The 24672-nt window shown below is 43.8% G+C and overlaps 1 protein-coding gene across 1 annotated transcript in view; it reads left to right on the top strand.

The window, feature by feature from the left end:
• ENOX1 (ecto-NOX disulfide-thiol exchanger 1) overlaps positions 1-24672 on the top strand; it is a 560820-nt gene that overhangs the window by 472481 nt on the left and 63667 nt on the right. Inside the window, exons 15-16 of the mRNA XM_080798203.1 lie at positions 17613-17720; positions 22426-22482. Coding sequence (XP_080654329.1) covers positions 17613-17720; positions 22426-22482 — 165 coding nt within the window. The remainder of the gene's footprint in view (positions 1-17612; positions 17721-22425; positions 22483-24672) is intronic.

Below are 24672 nucleotides of genomic sequence, written 5' to 3'. Positions count from 1 at the left end.
ACAAGTAAGTGAAACCATATGATAATTGACTCTCTCTGCTTGACTTATTTCACTCAGCATAATCTCCTCCAATCCCATCCATGTTGATACAAAAGTTGGGTATTCATCCTTTCTGATGGAGGTGTAGTGTTCCATTGTATATATGGACCACATCTTCTTTATCCATTCAGCTGTTGAAGGGCATCTTGGTTCTTTCCACAGTTTGGCGACTGTGGCCATTGCTGCTATGAACATTGGGGTACAGATGGCCCTTCTTTTCACTACATCTGTATCTTTGGGGTAAATATCCAGTAGTGCAATTGCAGGGTCATAGGGAGGCTCTATTTTTTAATTTCTTAAGGAATTTCCACACTGTTTTCCAAAGTGGCTGCACCAACTTGCATTCCCGCCAACAGCGTAAGAGGGTTCCCCTTTCTCCACATCCTCTCTAACACTTGTAGTTTATTGTCTTATTAATTATACTACATATTAGAGCACATCTCAACACATTTCCAAAGAGCACTATCATATTTTCTGACCACAACAAAACTGTTAGAAATCAGTATTACTAAAGATAACTAAAATAAATCCTATGTATTTGGAAATTTATTTATTTATTTATTTGGTTTTTTTTTAAGATTTTATTTATTTATTTGACAGGCAGAGATCACAAGTAGGCAGAGAGGCAGGAAGAGAGAGAGGTGGAAACAGGCTCCCTGCTGAGCAGAGAACCCGACGCGGGCCTCAAACCCAGGACCCTGGGACCATGACCCGAGCCGAAGGCAGAGGCTTTAACCCACTGAGCCACCCAGGTGCCCCTGTATTTGGAAATTTAAAAGCATACATCTAAATCCACAAGTCCAAAGAAATCAGAAATGTAATTTAAAAATACTTATAAGTGATTGATAATTAAAATACAACATAGCAAAACTTGTAGGATGCAGCTGAAACAGAACCTAAAATAAAAATAAAAAATAAAATATTTTAGGGGCGCCTGGGTGGCTCAGTGGGTTAAAGCCTCTGCCTTCGGCTCAGGTCATGATCCCAGGGTCCTGGGATTGAGCCCCTCATCGGGCTCTCTGCTCCACAGGGAGCCTGCTTCCTCCTCTCTCTCTGCCTGCCTCTCTGCCTAGTTGTGATTTCTCTCTGTCAAATAAATAAAATATTTAAAAAAAATAAAATATTTTAAATGCATGTTAAAAATAAAAATTTTTAAATGCATGTTTAAGGAAAAAAGAAAAGCATAAACAAGAGTAAGCATCCCACATTTTCTAAAAAATGATAAACTCAAAGAAGGAAGGATAAAAACAAGGATAGAAATGACTAAAAAAGCAAGCAGTCGTCCAGTACAGCAGGTCAACAAAGCTAATGCTGTTTATTTGAAAAGACTAACAAAATGGAAAATCTTTGGTAATATGAATTGCAAAAAAAGAAGACCAGATAAATAATATTAAAAATTAAAATGAAAGGGATGCCTGGGTGGCTCAGTGAGTTAAGCCGCTGCCTTCAGCTCAGGTCATGATCTCAGGGTCCTGGGATCAAGCCCGGCATCGGGCTCTCTGCTCAGCAGGGAACCTGCTTTGCCCCCCCCCACCCCCCGCCGCCTGCCTCTCTGCGTGCTTGTGATCTCTGTCAAATAAATAAATAAAATCTTTTTAAAAAATTAAAATGAGGAATAACTACAGACATATGAGAAAATCAGAAATATCTTTATGACAAATTCTTAAACTTTGGTGACATGGATAAATTCCTATTGGAAAAAAAAAATGACCTTACCAAAATTAAATCAGGAAGGAATTGAAAGCCTGAGCCATATCATTAAAAATCATTCAAAATCTTGGGGCACCTGGGTGACACAGTCAAGCCTCTGACTCTTGATTTCAGCTCAGGTCATGATCTCAGGGTCCTGGGATCAAGGCCCATGTTAGGCTCCATGCTCAGTGGGTAGTCTGCTTGAGATTCTGTCTCTCCCTCTGTCCCCCCCCCACCGCACCCCCCCCACACACACATGCTTTATCTCAAATAAATAAATAAAACTTTAAAAAAATTATTAAAATCTTAGCATCAGAGCAACAGTCCCAGAATGGATTTACAGTCAAGTTTTACCATTCAAGGAGGATTATGCCAGTCTTTTACAAACTCATTCAGAGAACAGAAAAGAGGGAAACGTGTCTTCACTAATTCATAAGTCTAGGATACTTGATACCAAAAAGGGGCAAGGACAGTAAAGAAAAAAAAAGAGGGGGTCAGGGGGATTATAAGTCAGTTTCACTTAGGAACATGGATTTAAAATTCCTTTTTTAAAGCTAACTTAATCTGGTATTTTATAAACCACCCTATTGGATTCATCACAGGAATGCAAGGTTAGTTCAACATTACAAAAGTCTATTAAAGTAATATATCCCATTAACAGGATTGAACCAGAATTGAACCAGAATAATCAGTTTAATAGCTAGAGAATACCCATTCATGATTTAAAATTAACACAACAAAGGAAAAACTAAAGATTTAAGAACTTGGATTAAAAGAGAACTTTGTTTGGGAGCCTGCGTGGCTCAGTTGTTAAGTGTCTGCCTTCCACTCAGATCATAAACCCCAGAGTCCTGGAATGGAGTCCTGCATCAGGCTCCCTGCTCAGTAGGAAGCCTGCTTCTCCCTTTCCCACTCCCCATCTCACTGTGCCTCTCTCTGTCAAATAAATAAATTAAATAAATAAATAAATAAACAAACAAAAGAGAACTTTCTTATCTGGTTGAAGATGATCCACAGTGAACTCAGTGGCAAAACAAGTGATTATTTTCTAACCCTCCCCAAGTAATCCCAACATAATCTTTCTTAATCCTGATATAATCACTTGGGCTATAATGTAACTGCTTTGGATGACTTGCTTTGTATCAAGATTTGTATTTTTAAATTATCATCTGGAAGCAGAAAAATTATTACTGCCCAAAGTCTGCCAGCAGACCCTAAAATTGTGGTTTCCCTATTCTTTCTTTTTTGAAAAATTCCAAGTTGGGGCGCCTGGGTGGCTCAGTGGGTTAAGCCTCTGTCTTCGGCACAGGTCATGATCTCAGGGTCCTGGGATCAAGCCCCGCATCGGGCTCTGTGCTCAGTGGGGAGCCTGCTTCCCCCTCTCTCTCTGCCTGCCTCTCTGCCTACTTGTGATTTATCTCTGTGTCAAATAAATAAAATCTTAAAAAAAAAGAAAAGAAAAATTCCAAGTCATTAACACTAACTTTGGTATTATCCCGTGTTTCTAGGATGCTCACTCCACCAGCTTTTTATCATGGGTGATGATCTTTTCTGTGCCATCATTGTCAGAAGTCTTTGAGCTGACTTTGGCAAACCCTCGATGGAAACTTTTGTTAAAATGACACGGGTGCAAGTAATGTTCAAGTGCATGTAGTTGCCGATCTTGAGTGAGAGGACTGCTGAGGCTGGAGGAACGCTTCATGGGGTAGACTGATATTAAGTGTAAAGCTACAGCTCTAATTTCTGTTCATTTGTATACCTTGGGAGCCTTTCTTGCTGTTACCGTTCATGGCCATGCTGACACCATTTGTGGCAAAGAGTCTGAGTAATTCAGTTCGCTTCTTTAAAGCTCCCTATATTGAATGTTTCCGTAGCGGAGAAGATTGGTTTAAAATGGTAATTTTCTGTCTGCACTTTTGCGATCCAGGCAAGATGGGTGGTGCTGTATTTTATTTTACCAGCTAGAGTTCAGCTGCAGGTGTTGAGAATATATATGCCACGCTTCACAGTGACAGGGTGTGTTGAAGCTTTCTGTTGTTGCTGCTGCTTTCCCCTTAAAGACAGCGTGCAGTTCAGAGAAAACCTGAGGTAGTCAGGGGCCCTGGAGCTGTCACACCGACCACCTGCGGTGGTTAAAGCTCCTCAGGGAAACTCTATTCATTGCGCCCACACCTGTCTAACCAGGGCTCAGCCCTGGAGGAGGGAATGGGGGAAACGTGGAGATCTCCAAAGGTGCTAGTTGCAACGAGACTCCTAACACGTGGGCTTGCGGACCAGGCTAAATATATTAAAATACCTTGGAGCCTTTGGGGAAGCCAGCAGACTTCCTCTGCCTCACTCCTCCGTCTGTGATAGATGAACATGCCTGTTTATTTGCAGAGCTTGTCCCAGTGGAACCTAAAGATTCAAAGTGCTAGTAAGTTCAAGGGCTGTTCTTTATTCTGATCCTGCCCCTAGATGTCCTAGTGTCCTAGTTATAAAGAAATGATAACTTGTGTTAACCAAGGAGATGTGGGAATATCGTAATCATTGAATTAACGCGCTTCATTAAAGTTCAGCGGTGACTAGCAGGTAAGTAATGTGAGTGGTGGAGGCTGTCTAGACCCACAGCAGAGAAAGTTCTCCATCCTTCGGCATCTATGGCTGACGCAGAGATTGAACGTACCACTATCTCACTTCATTGTTCTGCAGTCCATCTTAGAGTATTACAACTTCTCACCATTAGGATTCAAGTAAAAATTCTTAAGACCGCAACACATGTTCTTATCCCATAACCATTAAGTCAAAAGCTGCTTTCCTAAAAACTACAAGCCAGGAAGTCAGTGACGGTGGTAACATCTGATGTTAATGAGTCTAGAAGGAGCACGGTTTGGCTCTTCAGGAGCTAAACTGAATGAGGCCCAGATTATTTTGTATAAGCCACCTCCAAAGATGGCCACAGGCCTTCGGTCAAAAGTCACCCATAAAGGGTTTTCTAGCTCTAAGCTCTGACCATGACTGGGTTATAAACCCTGCAAAGAAAGAACAAATCTCTATTGGCCTTTGGGGCACAGTGCAAGACCCAGCTGTTCAATCAAGTTCTTGTTTGAAGTAAATGGGCCAACCTGGCTGGAAAGCATGTTAATATTTTAAATTTCTACATTAACAGCTGTACATGTGCCCAGAGGCCGGGGTGATGACCACCTCATATAACTGCAAAAAAAAAAGTGATAGGCATAAATAAGTCCGAGCAAATTGGATTATCACTTGCAGTAGAATTGCCAGCAAAGGCAATGGAGAGAATTATCACTGACATATACTCCTACTTCAGCAAAGCATTTGACGCCTTCCCTTGTGAATTGCATGAATAGTGTTAATTCAAGTTGGCTGCCCTGCGTTTTGAAAATTGGCTGAAGGAGGGCAACCAGCATGGCTGGGTGGGGCTGAATCACAGCCCTTTCTCTCTGAATACTAATCCCCAGGACTGCCCACTCGGTAAGTTAAAAGTCACTTGACCTTGCTGGGTCTTAGTCTCTCGGGAGGTTCTTGCAAAGAAGATAATAGTAGCACTTTGATTTAACTTGGTACTCCTCGCCATTCAAGGAGCCTCATGTACTTAATGGATGTTCTTTAGTCTCATAGTATCCTACTGGTGAGTATTGTTATCTTTATTTAACATGGGAAGAAAGTGAAAACCAGAAAGCCAAAATGACCCTGCAAATCACACTATTAAAAAAGAAAAATTGGGGCGCCTGGGTGGTTCGGTTGGTTAAAGTCTGCCTTCAGCTTAAGTCATGATCCTGGGGTCCTGGAATCAAGCCTCACGTGGGGCTCCCTGCTCAGTGGGGAGTCTCCTCCCTCTGCCCATCCCCCTCCCCCTGCTCTCAATGGTGTGCTCTCTCTCTCTCTCAAATGAACAAGATTTTAAAAGTCTTTAAAAAAAAAGAAAAGAAAAATCATGTAAAGAAAGAAAAATAGGTTTTAGAGCCTTCCAAACCACTTTTGCATCTGCTTTTCCTGTATTCACTATTCAAGAAATTAATTGACGTTTTACTTTTCAAATGATAAATTATTCTTCAGGAGACAATTGTGGGAGAAAAGAGACGAGAGCAGTAAAGTAGTCTGCAGGTTATACAGTGAGGGAGCCAAAGACGCTAGCCTTTGAAATGCTGACCAGTGGCTTATTTTTTGCCTTTACACACAATGCTTCTCTCTCTCTCTCTCTCTATATATATATATATATATTTTTTTTTTAAATAATAATGTTGCCTTATCAGGATAGAGGGTATTATGACCAGTAACTCCACTGGATTATAAAATGCCAAAAAGTATCCATTTGTAATGCAAGTCCCTCCCAGAAGGATAGTCAAGTGAAAGAGATGGTCTCTAAAACCCATGTCTGAAGAAACCTGGCCTCCCCTCCTCCACCCAGCAAGCCAAGGTCATGATCTCCCTTTCCAGTCCAGATACTGGGCTGCTGGTCAGTGAGGCGCCTAGTGTAATTTGAACTCGGAAAGGATCCTTTTTTATACATCCTCCTCTAAATGACAAAATTATTTTCAGTAATAACATGAAATAAAGTGAATAATAACCACCAAGAAAGAAATGCAGACAGTAACATTTTCCTATTGATTTTCACATATAATTTGCCTGTTTAAAAAAACCCCAAAACTAAAATGGTACAATGAAAGGAAAAAAATTCACAACTATCTATTCGGTAGTTTTTTTTTTAATCCAACAAACAGTTTGAACTTTGATTCTTTGATTATGGTACACAGGATATAAATAATTGTCTCCAGTAAATAAGTGAATTTTAAGAAAACCAGATGAAAAAGGTACGGTTGAGGCAACTATTAATTGTACCACTGATGTAACATTTTCTTTATTCATCCTTTAGTTTTAAAGCAAACAATTTTAAAAGAATGCATTTCAGTTTTTGAAATACTCTTAATTCAGTGAGAATACTTAATCTATGAGCTAAAGTTCACACTTACCAAAAATAATACCCCTCATGGTTCTCACCAAGTTCTGTTGTTTAAATCTTAAACCTAAAGATTCTTTCTCAGGCCCTGTGGAATGACTTGAAGTAGCTCAGGTTCTAGTTCTTAGTCTTTGCAATAGTTGTGCTGTCTTTGTTTATTTCAGATCTACTGTGCGAGTGTAGGAATACTCACAGTGCTAATGGGATTGGAGACACTGTGTCTAAAGCAAGCTCCAGGGAATCAGAAGCCAATGTGTGTAGCCGAGTCCCTGCGTGAGATGGGGGGAGGGCGGGGCGGGTTGGGAGTAGGAGCAGTAGCTGGACATGTTCCAAATTAGTTTCTACACAGAGTGTGTTTGTTAAAGTGTAAGTAATGAAAATGTTAATTTGAAGATTACATATATATTTAATCTTAACCGGAACAGCAGCAGTTTTAGACCAACAAAGGATTTTTGTCAGACAGGAGTACTTTATCACTGATTTTGTGTAGAATTACTGGTACACAGTGATAAGTGGATGGACCTTTAGTTATTTTTTTATTGTTGAATTTCAGACAGTTGCACCTGCTTATTTCCTGCACTAAGGCAGACAGCTCTCAGGCCTCGGCCCTTGGTATCCCACCACTGACCGCAGACTTAGGCCTGCAGTTCTGCATCTCAGTGCCTCCCGGTGCTTCCCAGCCTCTTCGTCACTCTTGAAGTCTTATATTTGTCACTCCTTCTTCCCGTTGGAAATTTTGCAAGACTCACAAGTCTGGGATTTCCCCTGCCGTCGAGAAGGGAAAAGTCCGCAGTGCTCTGGGCCAGCCCCTGGGAACCTGGAAACACCCCTGCTCTCTGGGGTCAGGCACTTCCTCTCCCCTAGAGAATCCACAGCCTGTGCCCTCCCTTCATCTCACCCACGCCCCATGAGATTTTGCTCAGATGTAGGCACACTGTGTGTGTCCTTCCGTCAGACCCTTACTCATACACTCAGAGAAAAGAATCCTTGTCAGAGCACACCCTCCTGAGTGGGTGGCCGGGTGCCCCATGCCTTAGGGTTTCAGACACCCCCTTGAGGGCCCAAGCTCAACGCCCTTGAAAATGCTCGCTTTCTCATCGGTCTCTGAGAACTGGCTCAGACTCCCAGAAGACTGATAGTCATGACCCCAGTTCATGGTCTTGACCTGTGAGAGGGCAAGCCCCCAGTCAGGCCTGTGCTTGGACTGTTTGGCTCGAGTCCACATTAGGATCTTAACAGCAGGGTCAGGGAATAGGGCGGCACTCCAGGGTCTCTTGGTTGGCTGTAAATGAAGCCTGATCCCATCACGAGCGAGAGATTGCCTTTCTGCCTAGCAATGAGAATGGCATTTAAAATTCAATATCAGAAAAGATATTGACGAGATTAAGGGCCTGAAGGAATTGATTTATGAGGAAGGACCCAAGGAATTAAATATGTATAGCCTGGTGTAATAGGATATTAGGCTCAGAGCACAATTTCATTTCTCTGATCCAGTGTTCCTGTTATCAGTCATCTGAACGGTGGAGCTCTCTCCCAGAGATGTTTCTCCCTCAGGGGTCACCGTGCTGGAGGCTGACAGAGAGGCATCGCGATTGATAAAACGGGCCACAGGCTCGGTTACCCTAGCACCTTACCGTAAATTGAAGTGCGGTTTCATCCCCAGGTGGAAGCAGATGACATTTTAAACTAGAATAGATCTTGAGTCATCTTACCACCTTGTGTGACAAGAAAATTCAGGCTAGTTCAATTCCATCTTTTTTTTTCCCCCCAAGGAGAAAAGTGAAAGTTGTTGCTACCAGGTGGTAAATGACTGCCCTTCCCCTGAGCCAGCTCGCTCTCCTCTGTCAGGAATACGGTGAGATGTGTTTGCCTTCTGGCACAGCCTTACTCTTACGTTCTGATCGTATGCACTTGATTTTCCACATCTCAGACTTCCCCTAACAATCAGGGATTGACTCGGGATTCACGGTGATAGGTGGAAAGCAGGCACAGGTGACTTCATCAGCAGGACTAATGGCTGACATCCCTAAGTGGTTCAGGCTGGGAGTGAGGGGGAAGCAGTGAGCTGTGTTTGGGTAGCAGAATCTCACCAAGAGGTGCAGGACAAGGTGACAAGGGTCTGGCAGAGCTGGCCAGGGTGGGGTTCAGATCACAGGCTAAAATGGAGAAGCCAGATTGGAGACCAAGTGCACGGACAGGGTGATGCTGGAGGCTTGCAGGTCTGGGTGAGTAGCTCGGCCTGGTATTAAAACACCAGCTGGGGTTGGTTGACCCAACAACAGTCACATGCACCACAGCCTTTGGAAGGCCCTAGACCTCACTTCCTCAGCAGATATTTGACCGGCCTCGAAGGCATATGCCACTGAGTAGGGCATCTAATTTACAGCAAAGTTATGGAGATGGAATAACATTAAAACTGAATCAAAAGAGCAAAAACACCTTTAGGTTTAAATTGATGACCCTCCGTGGGTTCAGATATTTCCAGGCTTTGATGCATGAATATTCAGTGGCTCATTTCGAATAAACAGAATGAATTCTGATTCAAAATGGACCCCCTGAGTCCATATTCTCCTAATATCTAAACTGATCCCCAAAAATCTCCTAGGGAACCTCTACTGGTTATAGCCATTATTAGAGCATCTTGTGCTGTCCTCAAATCAGTGTGCTATTTATGGGTCCTCTCAATTTTATGCCGACCCTCACCTCCATCTCCCAGCTGCCCACCGGTCCTGCCAGAGACTCCTGTTACCATAATTCTCTGAGTGTCAGCCTCTACTGGGATGTTGCTGGGACACTTCAGTAGAGAGTACCTGCTCTGTTGTCTGTGGCTTTTAGGGAATCTAACCTTCCATAAACTGCTAGCTATATCAAAACTTCACCTTGATAGCAAAATTGTAAAATTGAAGGAAAAAAGACAAGGACAGGGGTTGCAGGTTTTTTTGTTTTGTATATTTTTTAAGATTTTATTTATTTATTTGACAGAGATCGAGAGAAGGAGAAAGAAAACACAAGCAGGGGAAGCAGCAGAGGGAGAGGGAGAAGCAGGCTTCTCGCGGTACGGGGAGCCAGATGCAGGGGCTCGATCCCAGGATCCTGGGATCATGACCTGAACCAAAAGCAGACGCTTAACCGACTGAGCTACCCAGGCACCCTGGGGTTGCAGTTTCTAAAGTGAAGTTAAATGCACCACAGGGTTTCACAAAAGTATACACAAAAGCATGCCTCCAGCAGCCTCGCTTTTAAGTGGAAATGGTGAATGCCTGGGTAGAAGTTGTTGCTAGGAGGATTTCGAGTTCGGCATGTCCTGATTTCCATTTTCAGCTGGCAGTGCAGTGTGGTTGTCAGGGTGGGAACCACGGTTTGAAGCAGGAAAATTGAGATGTGCAAGCGGTAGGTCTCTCTCAGACAGAGTGGCCTTGCATACATGACTTAACCTTTGTGTGGCCATGATTCACCCATCTGTAGAAATGGAAATGTGACCTCACTTATTCCGGGGCTCCAAATAACATTTGTAATGCTCTTTGAATTTGTCAGAGAGAAAGACCCATTACACACGGAAGTCTACATCCCCAAAGAGCATTACAAATGATCCTATTAAATCAGTGGCCTGGAAATACCAAGATGTGTCAGGTACGGCATTTATTTACCTGTTATTGGCTGCCAGAGTGTTCACTCTTGATTGGCATATGGATAATTGTCTAATTGGAACACACTCGATTGTAACCACCAAAAAATGTAATAGTGCATCTGTTTAATGTCATACTCTCCAGTGTTAAATTAAAATTATGCTGCAGTCAGCCAATCCAACCGAGAGACTCTTCTGATTAAGTTCTAGCTGCCTGTGAACTTCTGTAATTGAGGCATTTTAGTACTTCAACATTCAAACTAGAAAGAAGATGATACAGTCTCCTACATTTCAAGTGAAGAAGAACCAGAGAGGCTGACTTAAATTACCTAGGTGCGAACTAGCTCGCTGTTTTTACGGGACATCTAGTCAAATGAGGAATAGCAGTTTTGACGCACCACCACTGTTTTGCATACATAAATATTAGATTCGTGAGTTCATGCTTTGTAAACAAAGGAAAACATTAATCTGGAAGAAAATGGAAAATAGTCTAGGGGCTGTTGATCTTGTTTTTCCTCTAGTGGTAGTTTGGTTCTTCTTTTTCTTTTTTTTTTTTTTCTCTTTGATGGAACACAGGGAAGAAATTACAGAATTACACATTCCATTAGTGGATTGCCTAAGCCTTTTAAGAAATAGTCCCCATTAGATTAAGGAGGAGATCTGGAACTACCAGAATCAGGAATGAAAATGTCTTCCTTTATTCTTCTTCTGCTATTCTTTTCTGAAAGCTCCATATTCTCCCTTTGCCTCCCTGTATGTCCCTGTGTGTCCTGATGTCTATGACAATGAACCGCCCAGTGACAGACCCTCAGGTAGTTTTTGTTATTGTAGTTGTTTTGGTTTTTGTCTATGTGTGCAGTTTTTTTGTTTTGTTTTTCTACTAGATCATGGCTTAATCCCATGAGTGGGGAAACCAGAGCAAGCATTCATTCCTTCTTTTACTCATTCATTCATTCAGCCCTACTATGTGTTAGGGACACCCTAATTGTTTTGTTTTGTTTTTCAAGATTTTATTTATTTGAGAGAGAGAGCACAAGCAGGGGAAGCAGTAGAGGGAGAGGGAGAAGCAGGCTTCTTGCTGTGCAGGGAACCTGATGTGGGGACTCGATCCCAGGATGCTGGGGTCATGACCTGAGCCGAAGGCTCAGGTGGGTATAGTCTAGCTGGGGAAGTTGCTATGAAAGGTAGTATTGCATATGAAGTGCTTTGGGAGCATAGAAATTAGGACAGTTAGCTTTGGATGATTGGGAGGTCTTTATTGCAGGAGAACCCAAGGATGCCACATATGGTTGTGCAGGTGCTGCCATGGACAAAGGCACCAGGCCAGACGGGTGAGTGGGTTTAAATCAAGCTCCTACTTCACTGCCTAACTGTGTGCCCTACTGAGGAGTCATGGCTCTCTATTGGATGAGGCTGTTTTCTGTTGTATAAAATCATAACGTGGGTGGTGCTTATCTGAAAACATTCTTTAAATGGAAGAATGAGGGGGGTCTGGGTGGCTCAGTTGTTAAGCATCTGCCTTCGGCTTGGGTTATGATCCCAGGGTGCTGGGATCGAGCCCCGCATGGGGCTCCCTCCTCAGCGGGGAGCCTGCTTCTCCCTCTCTCAGTCCCCTGCATGTGTTCCTCTCTCGCTGTGTCTTTCTCTGTCAAATAAACAAATAAAATCTTTAAAAATAAATAAATAAATAGGAGAATGAATAGGAATCTGCCCGGCAGAATTCTGGGTAGTCACCTTGTCACAGAGTCAGGAAAGGACCTGGCACATCCAGGGAAAGTTGAGATCAGTGGTTTGGGTTTTATCCAGTAGAGGGTGGGGAACCAAAAGTATTTTTAAATTATTTTTATTGAAGTATAGTTGACACACACTGTTCTATTAGTTTTAGACAGACCACAGTTTTTGATGTTGAATTGTGTGAGTTCTTCATATATTTTGCATACAAATCCCTTATCAGGTATATTACTCACAAATATCTTCTCCCATCCAGTAGGTTGCCTTTCTGTTTTGTTGATGGTTTCCTTCAGTATGCAGAAGATTTCTACCTTAGTACAGTCCCAATAGTATATATTTGCTTTTGTTTCTCTCGAGTGAGGGAAAATGTTGCTATGGCTGATGTCAGAGAAATTCCTGCCTACCTTTTCTTCTAGGAGTTTCATGGTTTCAGGTCTCCCATTTAGGTCTTTAATTCATTTCGAGTTTATTTTTGTGTGTGGTCTAAGAAAGTGATGCAGTTTCATTCTTTTGCATGTAGCTGTCCAGTTTCCCAGCACCATTTACAGAAGACACTGTCTTTTCCCCAGGGTGTATTCTCGCCTCCTTTGCTGTAGATTGGCCTTATATGCGTGGGTTTATTTCTGGACTCTCTGTTCTTTTCCATTGATCTGTCTATTTTTGTCCTAGTACCATACTGTTTCGATTACTATGGCTTTGTAGTAGGTCTTGAAACCCGGACTTGTGATACCTCCTGTTTCGTTATTCTTTCTTAAGATAGCTGTGGCTCTTTGGGGTCTTTTGTGGTTCCATACAAATTTTAATATTGTTCTGGTTCTGCGAAAAATGCTGAACCAGTAGTATTTTTTAAGTATGGGAGCACTTGAATTTTTAAATGGTCAGTTCTCTCAGGAGCCTAGAATGAATGATGAGGGAACACACAAATCCAGAGTGGGGGAAAGGGTTGCCTTAACTATGACAGTGAAAATTGGAGAAAGGCAGAGGAGTGGGCAGGGAGGTTACGAAGGGAGGGACTTCAAGCTTTTAACCCTGGATTCCAGGGGAGCAGACTCGGGTACGGGAAGGGAAGTGTGATCATACGCAGAGTTTGAAACACCGTAAGGTAAGGGACTAGTGGGTAGTAGGAATGAGGCAGAGGCTGAAAAGTCATGCTTGTCAAGTGTAAGCATGTGAAATGTGCAATTGAAGTCAAGGATGTGAACAGATGCCCTAGAGAAGGTGTGGAGCAAGAAGAAAAGAACCTGGCATGCCGGCTGGCCGGGAGAAAAGCATCGGTGGCAGGACAGTGTGAGGAGGGCACTCTGGAAGGATGTCACACTGCAGTAAAAGGAGGCTTAAATGAACATTCAAGGAAACAGTGGTTTTCATCCCAGCTGCACATTAGAATTGTCTGTTAAGGTTGTTATTGCTGTTTTCTTTTAAACTACCATTGCCTAGGGGCGCCTGGGTGGCTCAGTGGTTTAAGCCTCTGCCTTCAGCTCAGGTCATGATCTCAGGGTCCTGGGATCGAGCCCCGCATCAGGCTCTCTGCTCAGCAGGAGCCTGCTTCCCCCTCTCTCTGTCTGCCTCTCTGCCTAGCAATGGTTTCTCTCTGTCAAATAAATAAAAAAAAATCTTTAAAAAAAAAAAATAAAATAAACTACCATTGCCTAGATATTCTGAGTTAATCAGTCTTCTTGAGGCCCCCAAAATCAGTATGGTTTTGAAAAGTTCCTGATATTTACAGCGCCTGGGTAGCTCAGCAGGTTAAACATCCAATTCTTGGTTTCTGCTCAGGTCATGATCTCAGGGTCATGTGGTCGAACCCCACAGGGGGCTCTGTGCTCAGTGGGGAGCCTACTTAAGATTCTCTCCCTCCCTCTCCTTCTGCCCCTCCCCCTGCTTGCGTGCTCTCTCTCTCTAAAATAAAATCTTTAAATAAAAAAAATGATTCCCATACTTAAGAACCATTTCCCTTGAATAGTCTTCTAAGAAGTGTAAATAAACCTCAGCAGCTAGCAATATATGATGCCATATTTAAAATCACAAGGAGGGAACACCTGGGTGGCTCAGTCGGTTAAGCGTCTGCTTTCGGCTCGAGCTGTGATTCCAGGGTCCTGGGATCGAGTCCTACATGGGGCTCCCTGTTTGGCAGGGAGCCTGCTTCTCCCTCTGCCTGGTGTCCCCCCTGCTTGTGTGCGCTTGCTCGCTCTCTCTGACAAATAAATAAACAAAATATTTAAAAAATTTAAAAAATTTTAAAAATAAGGACTTAGAGAAGTACAAAAAATGTTTCATGAAGAATCTCTATGTTATTACACAAATATGAGAACTCTGACAAGTATTAGAAAGCTGAGTGGGCAACGCTAAGAGTTAGTGTGGCTGTGGGGCACAGAGACTCTTGAACGCTGCCAGTGGGTGGGCAGACTGGTACCATTTGGTAGAGCATCTTGGGCAACTTGACCCCTTAGGCACACCCTGTGGTGAGGGTTCCGCCACTGGAAAGGCATGCTTGGAAATCCTCCTGCAGGCCCGTAAGGGGATGTGCACCAGCATGTTCCACTGAAACCTTGTATAGGGTGAGAACTAGAAGTAATCTGAGTGGCTTTCTCTGGGAGAGTGGATCAGGTATAACTGAGTGGATGGGCTCCATAGGATATTACGCAGCCCTCAGAAGCAACAGGTTAGATACATACGGATGTATGTATCATATGGATGGGTCTTTAAAAAATAATGCTTAGTAAAAACATAAGTAACAAGAAATATGACAAAATCACATAATGCATCCTCAGAAATCAACATATATTTTAGAAAAAAATACTCAAGATACAAATCATTGAAAGTAGTTGCCTACATAGGAGAAGGAAGTGAGGATGACAGAGAAGAGATTTTATTTTTAAAAGTGATTCCACAGAGATGAAGAATACAGCATAGGCAATATAGTCCATAGTATCATAACAACATCATATTGTGACAGATGGTGACCACACTTAACTGGTGAGCACGGAACAAGGTAATTGTCACATCACTTGAAACTATTATAGTATTGTGTGGCAACTATACTTAAATTAAGAAAAAAATTTAAAAATAAAAAATAAAATAAATACAATTAAAAATAATAGAAAGTGTGATTCCCAGGAAGAATGGAATGAGAAATGAGGCCCAGGGGAGGAGTGTGTGTGTGTGTGTGTTTCAGTAGAATAAAGTAGTGTTGTAAATGTGTGGATGAAATGGCAGATTCCAATACAAATCTCACTTCCCCTCTTATTTGTTCGGTGCTGGAAATAACAACACTACTTAAGCAACATATGCTTCTTACAGACATACCAGAAAATTACCAGTGAAACTGGCCTGTAAAGCTGACCTAACGATCCTTAAACCCACACACCCAGGGAAAGTATCCAGATCCTTTCCTATGAGCGCGTTGCAAAATTCAGTGAGCCCTTCCTATAACCTGACATGTCCGTGGGGGTGCTGTGTACTCTGGGCTTCCTCCACACGCAGACACATTTGTGGTTTTCCCCAGCTGCATGGAGCCCCGCTGTACAGATGCCTGTCCCTGACCAAGCCAGCCCTCTTCCACTGGACACTAGCTGTCACAAATCCTGAGGCCCTAGCTGCTGCAGTGAACAGACATGAGCTACCTACCTTGGAAGATGATTTCCTGTCCTTCCTTTGGCTCTTGTTTAAAGGAGGCTTAAGGATCGGGTTTGAAACTTGTCTTATACATAAAAATTCCCTGGGCATTGTCAATGTCCGAGCACCAGCAGCCCCGCCCCCCGCTTCTCCCTCCCCCTCCCCATCCCAGCCCAGGGAGCGGTTCTGGGGGCCGGTCGTGAATGACAGTGAAGGAGCAGAGTCACTCCCCACTCTCTGGAAGCAGTCATTTTAGGTACTTGTCGGGATGCCAAGGTACAATATGGGCTCTCTGGTTTCTGTACTTTAATCGATTGATGCACAATTAAATCACGTAGGGCACTGAGGGCGCCCGTGCAGACCGTGTGCGTCATCTGACGTGAATCTCACGTGTGCAGGTGGTGAAATGGGACGCGTTGAGTTTTTGGGAAATGGCAAGGAAATCACTGTTTATACGGGGTGGGGGTGGGAAGCGAAAGTAGGTTCTGAAATATCCAGTGCCAAAGCAGGGAACAGAAGAAGCAAGCCCAGGAGAAAGCGCAGCGTGTTTTGCTGAGTGCTGCCTGCTCCCCAGCATACCCCAAAACTAGGTTTTAAAGATTTAGTTTAATCCTTCCAGTTGGTGGGTTTAAGCCTCAGCAATCCAGCACCGGTGTTTCCTCAGGCCCGGGTGTTCAGAGCCGGCCAGGCACTGTGCGACATTCGCCCCCATTGCCCACCCAGTAGCCAGTAGCCTCCTTGCTGGGGACCCCTGCCTTCGTGGCAGGAATGTGCTAACACTTTCTGTCATTGGCGCAGCACTTGTTACACGAGCGAGCGGGAGAAAGGCTCTTCTGTCTTTTCCAACTGGCCCTTTGTTGTTAAGAAGCTTCTGAATAAATGCCGAAGAACCATGGATTGGTCATGTTTGAGCATCACCAACACATGCTAGTAAAGTGAATGTGGTTTATTTATTAAAAAAAAAAAATCCTCTGAGTCGATACAGCCTTTTCTTCGGCCCTTTGCAACGCTCTCGAATGCGTTTCCCAGCCCGCATGTATATTAACCTATAACCCCGCCGCCGAGAATTCGCGCCGGGTGCTCCCGGCAGACAGGGGCTAAGCCTCAACATGAGTTACAGTGGATAGGGCCAGGGAAGCTCAAGGCAAGGCTTACAGAAATCCCTTCAGTGGCCCTGCTTAAAAATAGCAGTGCAGGCCATAGCTTAGTGTTTTGACAGCTTAGATCAGCAGTTTTCTCGGCTGATACATTGATTGCCGTTTGGACTTCAGTCCTGCTGATCTAATAAAACATCACCGTCATAACAGAGAAAGTAAAAGGATCTCTTGTGGTCCCAGCCACTCGGGAAATAGCTCTACAGAGCTGCTGCTGGAAGGCCAGCCTTCCTGTCTGATGTCAGATGAAGTGACCTTGGGCAAACGGACGAATCCTATCCAGTTTTGGGGTTTTTTTTTTAAATTATTTAACTTCTTCATCTATCAAGAGCTATTGTCTATTAACACTGTTTTGCATATTTTTACAAATACACATTTGTTTCAAGGACTACGAGGGTGCCTTCATAAATACCAAACCCAGACTTGTTTTATCGTGTAGCAGGATCCCAACAGCCTAATTACGCATCAGAACCTGCAACATTGGGGCACCTGGGTGACTCCGTCCGTTAAGCATCGATCCCAGGATCCTGGGGTCAAGTCCCACATCAGGCTCCTTGCTCATTGTTCTCCCTCTCCCTCTGCTCTCTTTCTCTCAAGTAAATAAATAAAATATTAAAAAAAAAAAAAGAATTTGCAATATTGTTACACTAAGTGAATGGGTGTGCACAAAAGTTAACTGAAGTCTGGATTAAGCTACTAACATGCAAAAATCTCCTCATGCGTTTGAAAGGTTGTTAATATCTCACAGTCACCGGGCCTTCCGTTCTACTTATCTTAAATGTTCTTACTTTGGCAGCAATTGCTGACCATCCAGGAGGAGTTAAACAACAAGAAGTCAGAACTGGAACAAGCAAAGGAAGAGCAGTCACACACGCAGGCATTACTTAAAGTCCTCCAGGAGCAGGTAAGTGAAGGCAGCAGCTCCGATTCGGACACGTGCATCCCTCCTGCCCCACCCGCACCCAGAGGTTTCCGAAGCTGGTCTGTGGTACGGTCCGCCTCTACCCATCACACCTCCCGGCAGCACTGCTGTGTGGAATTCATAATCTGTCCTCACTCCTGCCCCGATGGGGACCACACCCGAGCCTGCCAGCGACCTGTGAAAATTTCCTCCGAAAGACAAATGCTTTTTGATAAAGTTTTAAAGTCTCAGAGATGCAGATATATGTCAAAGCGGGCCGCTAGTTTCCCCTTAAGTGTTACAGCGAGGCACGTGCGATCAGCATTACCCACGGCACTCGGGCAGACATATGAATGGGAACGACTGATTCATCGGGATGTTAAAAAAAGAAAAAAATCATCCCCGCCCATCAGGGCACTTATCTAACCACAGTGAGCAACAAACCTTTTCTGTGAAGTTTGTAAATCTGACCGTTTCATCCCGGCTTTCTTTGATACTGAAGTGTGGCCTGACATTGATAAGTGGATTTGGAAGTATTGTCTTACAGCAGGGTAAGATGGATTGCTGGGCAGCAGGGTGAAACCCGAGTGAAATCCGAGCTCCCTATCTGCGCGGGAGAGCTCTTGAAATGCTTTCCTGTTTCTGGCCTTCCCACGTTGCCAAGGATGGAATGAATGGTAATTGGGAGGCAGAAAAAAAAAATCACACAAAGTAACCCCAACCCTTTGGGATAATCAAATTTAGCTTGTTTAACATTTTTTTCACCCACAGTGGCTTATGCAAAGGTTCTTTGTACCATAGAAATAACTTCAAAAGTGATATTTCTAAAAATAATGACGTTGGGAGAATATAGCCAGCTGTGACTCAGTCACTTTACAAGTGGTTTTTAGATTTTTGTGGCTTGGGAGCAGGAAAATACAGTTTCCGTTCCTTTCCCCTGAAAGTATTAAGTGACTTGCGAGTGAAAAGTGAAGATGTGGGATGCTTCACAAGCTTCGGAGGAACATGCTTTGTGAAACTGCTGATCATGTGATTACCACAGATTGAGTAACGGCAACTGAGGCTGAAGGTATATGATTTGGGGTGAAGTTCGATTGGATGGAAACTGAATTCTCCGTGACCGGCTAGCTAGGAGCCCCCAACTCACTGGGCTTTCCTCCTCTGCATGACTGAAAGACTTCCAGAAGAGTAGAGCAGCGCTGATTTGGTCCACATTTGCTCCTGATCAGACAGAGCTCTCAGCTTTCCTGTTCTGTGCTCTTCCTCCCCGCCCCCCCACTACTCCCCCCCACTCCCTTTGCTGGGATGGGGAGGGGTGGATTTCTCCTTTCTCCAGAGGACTCCTATCTTTTCTGTACATTGTCTTTTTAGACATGATGCTATTGCACACTTAGGAGACCACAGGACAGTGAAAACTTAACCTTTATATTCACTGGAAAACCCAGAAGTTCAGTTGACTTGCTTTACTAGGTCTGGAACCGAACCTGCAATGCCTCTGAGCTATGCCTGTATTTTGATTTGAAGTCTGATCCCCAGTCACAAAAAGAGATTCTGAGGGTTGCAGAAATCACTGGTATCTTCTTGGTATGGCCTGCATTTTTAGAGAGCAAAAAGCTCATACACAGGCAGCAGTGAAACATCACACTTCATCCCCATTCCTTAAAAAAAATGGGGAACACGAAGAAGCTCCAGAACAACTAAAATCATTAAAGAGCTAGAAAATGTGACTGGGAAGGAATCATTTTTAGATCTGCTGTGCTCATCTAAAGGGGATAGCTCTTTTCAAGCAGACATCAAAAGCACGTCCATCTGAGAAGGCACCACAGCAAACACATCTGGGTGCTCCTGCCGTCCCCAGACTGTTCTTTTTTTTTTTTTTTTAAAGATTTTTATTATTTATTCACTTGACAGACAGAGATCATGAGTAGGCAGAGAGGCAGGCAGAGAGAGAGAGAGGAGGAAGCAGGCTCCCCGCAGAGCAGAGAGCCCGATGTGGGGCTTGATCCCAGGACCCCGAGATCACGACCTGAGCCGAAGGCAGAGGCTTAACCCACTGAGCCACCCAGGTGCCCCCCCCAGACTGTTCTTCCGAGTGCCCCTAGGCGAGTGCCCCCGTCATCCTTGCAACTGGGAGCATAGCGGACACATTCCCTCCGTCTCCTTGCAGCCAACCACCCGCACACAGACATACACTTGAAAACGCACCTCTGTACCTCCATGAGCATTGCCCCATTAGGCTTTCTTTGGACGTAGGTGGAGTAACTACATGTGTAAACCCTTGTTCAGTGCCTGCATAGGTAGGCACTCCTGGAGAGTATGTCATCACTTCTGGAAGAGTATGTCTGTGTGCGCCTAGAGTCTTGTTTTCATGTACACACACACACACACACACAGGAAGAGACCCACCTTATTCTGAAGACCCAGTACTTTGCTATTCAAAGTGATGCCATTTGATGGGAATCCTAAAAAGAAAGACTAGCTAATGAGGGTAGACCCTTACCGTTGTGACCCCTGCCCCATCCCCATCAGGGGAGGCAGGATTATTCCCCAGGTTCTCCTATGGAAGGTTCCCAGCCTGCCTCATTTGTTAGGATGCGGCTTCTCTCAGACCCTTCAGGCCCCCCCAGCTCCTGCCCTTCACCTCCTTTCCAAACCCACAGCTTTTGACATCTGGAGCTCCTTCCCAAGCCCCGGTATCATCAGCCAGGATGCCCCTCCACTCCATCTGCAGGAGGGGAGCAGCTAGAGGAGAGAAGGATGGTCGGAGGCCAGTGAGGGCAAAGCAGTGACCAGCCTGCAGGTGTGGGAGGGAGCGGTGGCCTGTGGCGGCTCTGGCAGAGGAGAGCAGGGCAGGGAGCAGGACCGGTGGACAGGGAGTATGAGGAGAGCCAACAGCGAGTGTCCAAAGACAAGAGGACGTAGAGCATCAGGATGGAATCTTTTTACAAGGGAGGAGAGCAGTGGGCCTATCTGTGCCAGTAAAGTTGTAAAGGGTGGAACTGGCTTCCACGACGTGGTCCTTTACTTCCACAGCAAAATATCAAAGTCTTCCCTTGCTAAGCCAGCTCTGTGTCACGGAAGCAGAGCTTCAGGACATAACGTGAGCAGAAAGGGTTGGTGAGGAGAAGGGCCGGGGTGGGGGGAAATACCTGCAAGACAGAAACCTTTCGCCAGGAACGCAGAGAGGGTCTTGAGTCCTTCCATGCCTTGTGATATTGGCTGGTCTTGCTGTCACTGTGGGGCCCGTTTGCTTTTCTCTGCTTTTCTTTTTTTTCTTTTTAAGATTTTATTTATTTATTTGACAGAGCGAGATCACAAGCAGGCAGAGAGGCAGGCAGAGAGAGAGAGGGAAGCAGGCTCCCTGCTGAGCAGAGAGCCCGATGCGGGGCTGCATCCCAGGACCCCGAGATCATGACCTGAGCCGAAGGCAGAGGCTTAACCCACTAAGCCGCCCAGGCGCCCCCGTCTGCTTTTCATGTCTGTAACATATTGTAGTTGTGTGGGAAAACATCAGTGAGGGAGCCCTGAAGACCAGTGGACGCAATTCTTGTTTCTCAAGTGGGAGTGATGTGCAAATGAGCCAAAGAGCCTCTGGCCCAGAGTCCGCTGCACCAGCCTCAGCTTCTTCGTGTTACCCCTCCTCTGGCAAAGCCCCTCTCTTGGCATGGAGAGTGTGGGGCTTTCTTGCTGAGAATTGGACATTGTCTTTAAAAAAAAAAAAAAAAAGACGCTTTTGTTTTAATATGTACAAATAACCAGAAAGAACCAATACTCTGGATCAGATGCACTGTCAATATACATGCATTTATTTTCTTCTTTTCTTTCCAACTTTAAGCATTTATTTCCTGCCATGAATACTTTATTTTTGGCATAAAAAAAGATGATGACGAAGCTGCTGCTTCCTAAGCACTAATAAGGCAGGAAGAAATACCGGCCGGCAGCTGCGAGGTCTGCTCACCCTTTGCCCTTGCTCTCTGCTTCCAAATGTCTGCTTTGAGCCGGGCGAGGATAAAATGCCAATTAAAGGTTTCCAGAAACCTCCTGATAACGGATCACTCCTAAGCCTTCTGAGAGAGTAAAGAGAGTATAGTGTTTTCAAATGTTCACTGTTAAAAATCTCATTTGAGAAAGAGCTTTTCTTCTGATGCCTCAGTGACCGAGGAAATGTCTTCCCTATCCTTCCTTTACAAAAAGAAGAAAATCATCTTTTTTTTTCAGGCCTCCAGAAACAATGCCAGTCATTCAAATATGTTCTCAAGGAGGACACATAGAGTAGCACTGCGGCGTGTTAGAACAACCGAAAATACATCATTCACAAGTAATCGTTAGTATAACATCATTTAGCTGGTGGCAACTTGCAAACGCTGCAGGGTTGAAATTAATAGCAATACAACTAGGAAATGAAATCATTTATTATTCTTAAGAACCAATTTTATACATTTTATGCCTGTGGAACTGCTTTCTAATCTTATTATTTAAAAAATAATGACCAAGACCCATTTATTTTTTGCCAGCCATCAAGTTTTATAAAATATTGGTCTCCGACTGGTTTCAGTAAGACTCATTAGAATTATGTGCTCCATCTGGTTTTTTTTTCTCAGAAGTTTTATAAAGTGCAACCTCAAGGTAAATCAGAATTAACAGGATGATATATACTTAACAGATATGCTTGCTTATTCATTTGGGCTTTTTGTTTTTTCTTTTGCAGTTAAAAGGTACCAAGGAATTGGTTGAGACCAATGGCCACAGCCATGAGGACACAAATGTAGGTACCGCTCACCTGATATTTGCTCTTGTTGCTTGATGTTGGTTGAATGCCCACAGGTATGTGGCATTTTATTTATAACACCAAGGAAGTCAGAAGCCCTACCTCTCAGTGGCTTATCAAGATTACTGTGAATGGTTTGGCAATAAAGTGTGGAAGACAGGTACTGCTGTTGTTAGCTGAGATTAGCAAACGTCAGTTTCAAGGTACATGAGCCAATCTCTATTGTAAAAATTCTCATCTCAGTGAATTTCTTTGAGCCCTTTATATTTTCAAAGCTATACACTAAGGATGGGTTGGGAGGGCAAATGGAATGAGACCAAACAGGGTAATAAGTAGTATATTGCATGTATATTTTATTAAGTTTGTTTGTCACTGAAGGTGGAAATGAAATGATTGTTATGCTGGAGAGGATTCAGAGCAAACTCTTTCTCTCAGAAAAGCCTTTGAAAGCATTGCCTCTCTTTGTTTCTGACCCAGAACGGTAGCATGGTCCGTCCATCTTCTTGATACAAGATCCCAGTGAGCACCCTGATTTCCTCTCTGTTTTCCTTACGTATCCAGTTGCCAACCTTAGTCTTTGCCTTGGAAGGTCCTCAGTCTCAGATGGAACATTATTCGGTGTAGATCATTGTCTCTCCCTGGGTTGGATGGTTTTGCTTTTGTCTTTTTAAAAATCTGATATCTGAATGTATTTGATTATCCTCATCACAGAAAATGCTTACTAAGCAGTTTTTATCTAACACAGAATCAGACATGGCAATGAATGCCTGATTAAGCTAGAGCTAGGAGAAATTATACATTTCATGTTCACTCTTGTTTTAATTATATACTGCGGAAAGCCTGACATCCAAAGCACCAAAAAATCCCTCTTAATAGCTGTTGTTCCTACCAAATAGATAGTTAACGTCTGACGTTTATTGAGAACCTACTGTGTACATGGAGCTCTGCTAAGTGCTGGCAATGGGGACGGTTACAAGGAAACGTAAGGCTTGCCGTCTACTTTCCGAGAACTTAGAACTCAGTGGAAGAACAAGGGGACACTTGAGCGATATACAAGATGTGATAAGTGTACAGGAACATGAGGCAGCTGTGACATGATGTAGTTTGAAATCTGGACTTCGCGTCTTACTAACCGTGTCAGTTGGGGCAGGCGAGCCCTCCTGAGCTTCGTTTTTCTGTTTGTAAAACAGATGGCAAAGCTACCCTCGGAAATGTGTCAAGATGTTGCAACGAACTAAGGCACGTGGGAACCTTAAGGTGGTATTATTATGGTTTCCTTGTGGTGGATAATTAAGAATGGCTTTCCATTCTGGGTGGCTCAGTCAGTCAAGCGTCTCCCTTCAGCTCAGGTGATGATCTCAGGGTCCTGGGATCAAGCCTGGCATCAGGCTCCCTGCTCAGTAGGGTGCCTGCTTCTCTGTCTCCTTCTGCCCCTCCCCCTGCTTGTGCTCTCTCTGTCTCTCTGCCAAATAAATACATAAAATCTTTAAAAAAAAAAAAAAAAAAAAAAAGGCTTCCCAGATTTGGGTTGGCTCTGAAGAATGGAGAGTCCTGAGAAAGTAGAAAAGGAGAGAAAGAAGCTCTCTACAGGCAGTATTTCTACTGAAGTATTTTCTCTTCCCACTCAAATATTTCATAAGCCCCGTCCTTACCCTAGAGATTTTTCTAGGGTTCTGTCCTCCAGCAACACATTGCCATGTTCTCAACCAGAACCTTCATGTGCTCTCCCCTCAGTCAGTCCCTCTGTGCCTTCCAAGGAAGCTACCATCAAATCCAGCAAGGCAGCCAAAACTGCAGTATGCCTCAGTTTCCTGGTCTGTAAATGGGGATGGTGTTACCTGCCTTTCTTTCCATAAGGCTTATGGCGAGAAGCAAATGAGAGAACAGACGTGGAATTACTTTGTAACTGTGAGGTTCTGAGCAGGATGTAGTTACGATTATGGGCTCATCTGTTGGTTTAATTAAATTGACGATACTTGTGAAGATAAGCCTACCATAATATCTAGTCCCTAGGCTCTCATTTTGAGAAATGTCAAAAGCCGTTCATTATTAAATGAAAAAAGTGGAAGATCATCTTTGAGGTCTTTTGTTCTTCCTAAAGGGAAGTTTTTAGCTTTGAAAAATTCCTCTCTGGAATCCAGGATATGGGCTTTGTAATCAGCAGAAGAAATGACTGTTGGGAGATGA

This window comes from Martes martes (assembly GCF_963455335.1).
Source record: "Martes martes genome assembly, chromosome: 3".
Classification (NCBI taxonomy): domain Eukaryota; kingdom Metazoa; phylum Chordata; class Mammalia; order Carnivora; family Mustelidae; genus Martes; species Martes martes.
This window is presented reverse-complemented; position numbering and strand designations above follow the sequence as displayed.